Genomic DNA, 7,731 nt, shown 5'->3' on the forward strand with positions numbered 1-7,731 from the left:
CTCCGGCAGCGCTGGACAGGTGGGACACACTGTAGGCCTGATGCGTGGTGCTGGCACTGGTGGTAATGAACCGAGGACACACACAGGAAGCCTGGTGCGGGAGCTGCTACCGGAGGGCTGGGGTGTGGAGGTGGTACTGGATAGACCGGACCGTGCAGGCGCACTGGAGCTCTTGAGCACCGAGCCTGCCCAACCTTACCTGGCTCGATGCCCACTCTAGCCCGGCCGATACGAGGAGCTGGAATATACCGCACCGGGCTATGCACCCGCACTGGGGACACCGTGCGCACCACTGCATAACAAGGTGCCTGCCCGGTCTCTCTAGCCCCCCGGTAACCACAGGAAGTTAGCGTAGGTCTCCTACCTAGCGTAGCCATACTCCATGTGAGCCCCCCAAGAAATTTTTGGGGCTGATTCTCAGGCTTCCTTGCCAACCGTGTTCCCTCATATCGCGGCTCCTCTCTCCGGCTGCCTCTGCTCTCCTCGCTGCCTCCACCTGTTCCCATGGAAGGCGATCCCTTCCCGCCAGGATCTCCTCCCATGTGTAGCAACCCTTGCCATCCAATATCTCGTCCCATGTCCAATCCTCATTGCGCCGCTGTTGCTGCCTTTGCTGCTTCTCCTGTGGCTCCTGCCTGTTGACACGCTGCTTGGTCCTGTGGTGGGTGATTCTGTAACGGCTTTCTAATGGTGAAGGAGAGTCGGACCAAACTGCAGCGTGTCGATTGCGATTCATGTTTTAATAAACAAACGTAACACGACAAAACACTAAAACAAAACACTACAAAACAATAAATGAAACGAAACGAAAACCGAAAACAGCCTATACATGTGTCAACTAACATCAACACGGACATCAAGACACTCAGGACAATCACCCACAATACAACCAAAGAATATGGCTGCCTAAATATGGTTCCCAATCAGAGACAACGGTAAACACCTGCCTCTGATTGAGAACCACTCAGACAGCCATAGACTCTCCTAGAACACCCGCTAAGCTACAATCCCACTAACTACACACCAAAACAATACACAAAAACCCATGTCACACCCTGGCCTGACCAAAACATGAAGAAAACACAAAATACTTAGACCTGGGGCGTGACAAAGGTGGCTTAAGAATCTTAAAGATAAAATATATTTTGATTTGTTTTGAAGTTAAACATGTTCCAGGTTATTTCATAATTGTAATGTCTTCACTATTATTCTACAATGTAAAATAGTAATAATAAAATAAAACCCTGGAATGAGTAGGTGTGTCCAAACTGTTGACTGGTACTGTATGTTGGACCAAACTCTGGTCCAATTGGTCACAGTACTACACACCAGATCTTTCTTCCATGAGGCAAGGGAAGGGATTGGTTTCTGAGTCATTTGAAGCAGCAGAGAATGTCATTAATAAACCATTCCCTGTGTACGACTATGAATAAATCATTTGTGGATAGGATTGGATAGGCCCAAGGGAATCCATTAAGAAGAAAGGCAAAGCAGAACTGTAAAGCAAAAGAAAGTGCCTGTTAAGTTACATTGCTTCTGAGATCTTGGAATGCACAGAGATACTAGCCTTCAGTAATATCAGATACAATTCAGAATCCCTCTTTTAGACCAAAAATGAATAGTGGTCTATTTTTAATTGAAATGCAGTGCGGTTGAGTGAAATAAGGGAATCCATCAGGATGATATTTGAGATTGGTTTTGATATTTTTACTGAAAGCAAGACAAAAAGACCAAGATAAGTTTTTGCAGATGTAGGACCAAATTTGAGTTTGCAGTGTTTGAGAGGGATATTGGAATGGATTATGTCTGAAGGGCCAAAACGGTTTTTCTCCAGGTCAAAATCAAGATACAGCTGTATCTGCAGGATGGTATGGTCCATGACTACAGAGGTGTTAATGGAAGTCCCAAAAATAATTATACATTTGAGGTGGTCACACATTGTCTGCACATTTTTCCCACTGAAGTGAAAAGAATTTAGACAAGGACGGGTGCTTCCTCTTCCAAATGAATTTAGCAAAGAAGAGCACATGTGCCTGCTGCTGGTGATAAAGGATCAGTAACCTATCTCAGTGTCCTGATGCTGGTGAAAGAGGGATCATGTGTTCCTCCCAGATCCTGCTGCTGGTGAAAGAGGATCATGTCCTTCCATCTGCTGCTGGTGAAAGAGGGATCATATTGAATCCCAGTGTCCTGCTGCTGGTGAAACAGGGATCATTGGCCTATTGCCTGGCAGCACTGTGTTCCTGCTGCTGGTGCAAAGCAGGGATCATGTAGCCTATCCCAGTGAGTGCTGCTGGTGAAGAGAGATCATGTAGCCTATCCCAGTGTCCTGCTGCCAGTGAATCCATTAAATGAGATAAATGGAACTATCCCAGTGCCCTGCTGGTGCAGCAGCAACAGATCATGATGGAGCGATGATGAGGAGGAGACCATCTCTCTGGATTCCAGAAGGCATGAGGTATCATGTTAAGACTGTGAAAGTACTATTTACTCTACAATGGTGAGGAGTCCTCATCAAAATCAAAAAATCTAATTTCTTTTACAGGACCCAGATGCTATACAGTGGGAAAACCAGCCTGGCAACATAGTGCGTATTAATAAAAGGACACCACATCCTGCCAAATTCCAGCTGCGCTAATTGTATTGTGTTCACAGAGCTCACAAGCTATCAGAAAGTTGTATGGCAACCACCTCCGGCGCCAAATAGAACTGGCAGACATAGACATTCAGTACAAGAAGAAAAAGATGGAAAATCTTGCACTGGATGTGAGCTCTTATTGTGAGCACACAGGACGGTGGCATCTTTCTAAGGTTTTTTTTATTTTCCCAGCAATCAGTACAACCAAGTCATCGTTATAAGGCATCGCCCTCTTTTGCCCACCCCCCCAGCACCAGGTGTGGCCACTAGCCTATATGAAGGCCCAAAATTGTGTGTTCCTTTCTGCTCTGACAATGGCATGCCCATTCGTGCGAGATGTGGTGGATGAAGAAGCACTTGTGCTGAGGAGAGCCTTCAGGCGAGAAAGGGTCTTCAGGGACCGGTTGGACCCACTGGCCTTCCCTGATGACCATCTATATGAAAGATACAGGTTTTCTGCAGATGGCATCAGGTATCTATGCAGACTACTGGGTCCCAGGATTAAGCACCGCACTGCACGGAGCCATGCACTGAGTGTGGAGCAAATGGTTTGTGTGGCCTTGCGCTTTTTTGCTAGTGGAGCCTTCCTGTACTCAGTGGGGGATGCAGAACAGCTGAACAAGGCCACAATTTGCCGCACAATAAGGAGTGTGTGTCTGGCTATCAAAGCATTAGCAGATGTCTTCATCTCCTTCCTGGCCACAGAAGACTCTGTGACATCAAAGAGGAGTTCTATAGGATTGCAGGTAAGAGGATCTACAAATTACAGGACAACTGTTAACACATAGTAGGATACTCATTACTTTGTGTGACAGGTTTCCCCAATGTCATTGGTGCAGTGGACTCCACACACATAAGGATAAAAGCCCCCTCAGGTGCCCATGAGGCCGATTTTGTGAATAGGAAATCCTTTCACAGCATTAATGTTCAGGTGAACATAACTTTTTGATATTGTCCATTGACGAACACTCTGCATTGCCAGTGATGTGCATTGATTGGTGTAATATTCCTCATCTTATGATTTCAGATGGTCTGCAATGCTGACTGTGTGATCAGCAATGTTGTGGCAAAATGGCCTGGCTCAGTCCATGACTCCAGAATCTTCGGGCCTCTGAAATCTATCAGTGCCTATCACAAGGTAAGCCACACAACCCCTATTTATAACCATCATGGCTGTGTCAAGAATATCACTGTGTTTATGAGGTAGTAATGATGAGATTTTGTGTTGACAGGTGAATTCTCTGGTGTGTTGCTGGGAGACAGGGGGTATGGCTGCCAGCCTTTTCTCCTGACACCTTTCACAGACCCCCAGGAAGCACAGCAGGCCTACAACCATGCCCATGCCAGGACCAGGGCCAGAGTTGAAATGACCTTTGGCCTCCTGAAGGCACGCTTTCACTGCCTTCACAAATTAAGGGTCAGCCCTGTTAGGGCATGTGATATTACTGTGGCTTGTGCTGTCCTCCACAATGTGGCCTGCCTGAGGAAGGAGAGGGCCCCCAGAGTGCCACCAGCCATGGACTGGGACAATCCGGCAATCTTCCCTGATGACGACAGTGGTCGGCTGCTGAGGGACCAATATGTGTTGAATTATTTTAGTTAGTATGTGTGCTTTCAATTTTGGTTAAATATGTCCTGCGGTGGCAGAGGAATTTGGGTTTTTTGGGTTCGTTTTTGACGAATTTGGCCTCTTATGATGTTTGTGCGGTATACTGTGTGTAATACAAGGCTGCAGGGAGGCTACTGCATCCATTCATTTGTCTGTTCAGTTGATGTGTATGGATTTGTCCTGCATTTATTTTAGTGTGCAGACATGCAGGGTGTGTTATATACAGACCTTTGAATGTGTATGTATCATTTTGTATAATATGCTTGGATTCTGTGCTTTCCATCTTGTAGAGTCACTGTGACTTCAGTTTCGAAAGGAGCTGATGGTTTACCTGCTTTGTTTTGTCCTTATTCAATAAAGGAACATAATGTTACACATTGTGTTTTTATATTCATATGGAATGTGTATTTGTTTATATGACAGAGTACTAGGGCCACACTGAAGAAAAAGGATAAAGTCATAAATTTATGAGGCTGGTTCTTTCTGCAGAAAAGCTACATATTGTTTTTACAGTTTTGATACTTATGACAATGTGATACTTAATATTCTGGCACATCAGCATGTCTTTGTTTATGAAACCATACTGAAGTACAATTTCACGAAATGCCCCACATCTGTCATTTTAACAACTGTCCTCCTTTAAAACAACTGGTTACAATATTATGACTTGTGTTTTTTCCCCTCTGTGGCCCTAATATTCTATCATTTTATATATAGCCTTATAGTCTATGGGAAACTGTAAATTATCTAATGATAGCAACATCATCTAAAAATCATTTTTTATCCAAAATCATTGAAATTAATGATCACAAACGTTTAAATAATAACAGTGGGTCTAGTTATATGTGATAACAATGTATAGTGAGCAGTGAAATAACTATTGGTTTCCATTTGTGGTGACTGCTGACTGACATTAGGGATGAGATTAAATAGATCCTGGAATTTAGCCTGGTCTGGAGCAGGCTAGCTCCACAGAATAAATCTCCATGGTAATTTATACCATAACATATCCTCCTGCCCCTTATCCATCTTTAGTGCAACCGGATTACGGATCAATTGAGCCAGGATCACCAAGATATCCTGGCTTAATCCCTATCCTAGTTTTGTGCAACAGAACATGTTTTTATCCAGAGTTCATCAAACATGATTTTAGAGCTTTGTTTATGGAAAAGTGCTTATTTCTGCATTTCAATGTTGCAACTTGCTGAAAACTGTCCACAATGTTCATTTAATCTCAAATAGACAGCACAGCCAAAATTGGACATCCAGAGTGCATCAAACATGATTTAGAGCTTGTTTATGGAAAAGTGCTTATTTCTGCATTTCAATGTTGCAACTTGCTGAAAACTGTCCACAATGTTCATTTCATCTCAAATAGACAGCAAAGCCAAAATTGGACATCCAGAGTGCATCAAACATGATTTAGAGCTTGTTTATGGAAAAGTGCTTATTTCTGCATTTCCATGTTTCAACTTGCTGAAAACAGTCTACAGTGTTTTCATAACATCTCGAATAAACATAACAAAAACAAGTTTTTATCCAGAGTGCATCAAACATGATTTAGAGCTTGTTTATGGAAAAGTGCTTATTTCTGCATTTCAATGTTGCAACTTGCTGAAAACTGTCCACAATGTTCATTTCATCTCAAATAGACAGCACAGCAAAAAAATTGGACATCCAGAGTGCATCAAACATGATTTAGAGCTTGTTTATGGAAAAGTGCTTATTTCTGCATTTCCATGTTTCAACTTGCTGAAAACAGTCTACAATGTTTTCATAACATCTCGAATAAACATAACAAAAACAAGTTTTTATCCAGAGTGCATCAAACATGATTTAGAGCTTGTTTATGGAAAAGTGCTTATTTCTGCATTTCCATGTTTCAACTTGCTGAAAACAGTCCACAAGTGTTTTTAACATCTCAAATAAACATAACAAAAACATGTTTTTATCCAGAGTGCATCAAACATGATTTTAGAGCTTTGTTTATGGAAAAGTGCTTATTTCTGCATTTCAATGTTGCAACTTGCTGAAAACTGTCCACAATGTTCATTTAATCTCAAATAAACATAACAAAAACATGTTTTTATCCAGAGTGCATCAAACATGATTTAGAGCTTGTTTATGGAAAAGTGCTTATTTCTTCATTTCAATGTTGCAGCTTGCTGAAAACTGTCCACAATGTTCATTTCATCTCAAATAGACAGCACAGCCAAAATTGGACATCCAGAGTGCATCAAACATGATTTAGAGCTTGTTTATGGAAAAGTGCTTATTTCTGCATTTCAATGTTGCAACTTGCTGAAAATGTCAGACAATGTTTTCATTTCATCTCAAATAAACATAACTAAAAAAATGTTTTTGACATCTCAGAGTGCATCAAACATGATTTTTGTTTATGGTTTATTTCTGCATTTATGAAAACTTGCTGAAAACTGTTTTCAGCAAGTTGAAACATGGAAATGCAGAAATAAGCACTTTTCCATAAACAAGCTCTAAATCATGTTTGATGCACTCTGGAAAGTGCTTATTTTTTTTATGTTTTATTCTGAAAGATGTTATGAAAACACTGTAGACTGTTTTCAGTTTTCAAGTTGAAACATGAAATGCAGAAATAAGCACTTTTCCATAAACAAGCTCTAAATCATGTTTGATGCACTCTCCATGTGCAAAAATGATTTTTGTTATGTTTATTTGAGATAAAAAACATTGTAGACAGTTTTCAGCAAGTCAAAACATTGAAATGCAGAAATAAGCACTTTTCCATAAACAAGCTCTAAATCATGTTTGATGCACTCTGATGGAAAAAACTTTTTTTTTATGTTTTGAGATGTTATGAAAACACTGTAGACTGTTTTCAGCAAGTTGAAACATGGAAATGCAGAAATAAGCACTTTTCCATAAACAAGCTCTAAATCATGTTTGATGCACTCTGATTAAAAATTTTTGCTTATGTTTATTTGAGATAAAATTAACATTGTGGACAGTTTTCAGCAAGTTGAAACATGGAAATGCAGAAATAAGCACTTTTCCATAAACAAGCTCTAAATCATGTTTTGATGCACTCTGGGATAAAAAATTGTTTTTGTTATTGTATGAAAACACTGTAAACTGTTTTCAGCAAGTTGCAACATGGAAATGCAGAAATAAGCACTTTTCCATAAACAAGCTCTAAATCATGTTTGATGCACTCTGGATGTCCAATTTTTGCTGTGCTGTCTATTTGAGATAAAATTAACATTGTGGACAGTTTTCAGCAAGTTGAAACATGGAAATGCAGAAATAAGCACTTTTCCATAAACAAGCTCTAAATCATGTTTGATGCACTCTGGATAAAAAATTGTTTTTGTTTATGTTTATTTGAGATGTTATGAAAACATTATAGACTGTTTTCTGCAAGTTGAAACATGGAAATGCAGAAATAAGCACTTTTCCATAAACAAGCTCTAAATCATGTTTTGATGCACTCTGGGATAAAAACTTG

General features: G+C 40.7%; 1 protein-coding gene across 1 annotated transcript; it reads left to right on the forward strand.

Moving 5' to 3' along the window:
• The first annotated feature begins 2,520 nt into the window (after nucleotides 1-2,520).
• Nucleotides 2,521-4,287, forward strand: LOC135564948 (uncharacterized). The gene is made up of 3 exons (XM_065011029.1): nucleotides 2,521-3,384; nucleotides 3,666-3,776; nucleotides 3,871-4,287. Exons 1-3 carry the CDS (start codon nucleotides 2,914-2,916, stop codon nucleotides 3,928-3,930), a joined length of 642 nt encoding a protein of 213 aa, XP_064867101.1. The 5' UTR covers nucleotides 2,521-2,913; the 3' UTR covers nucleotides 3,931-4,287.
• The last annotated feature ends 3,444 nt before the right edge of the window (nucleotides 4,288-7,731 follow it).

Source organism: Oncorhynchus nerka, linkage group LG26, assembly GCF_034236695.1.
Source record: "Oncorhynchus nerka isolate Pitt River linkage group LG26, Oner_Uvic_2.0, whole genome shotgun sequence".
NCBI lineage: Eukaryota > Metazoa > Chordata > Actinopteri > Salmoniformes > Salmonidae > Oncorhynchus > Oncorhynchus nerka.

Excerpts from the sequence above, each read along its gene's own strand:
- LOC135564948 (XM_065011029.1), top strand. The coding sequence starts at position 2,914 with ATGAAGGCCCAAAATTGTGTGTTCCTTTCTGCTCTGACAATGGCATGC. Across the intron at positions 3,385-3,665 it reads GGAGTTCTATAGGATTGCAG|ATGGTCTGCAATGCTGACTG; the intron begins GTAAGAGGATCT and ends TTATGATTTCAG. Across the intron at positions 3,777-3,870 it reads CTATCAGTGCCTATCACAAG|GTGAATTCTCTGGTGTGTTG; the intron begins GTAAGCCACACA and ends TTGTGTTGACAG.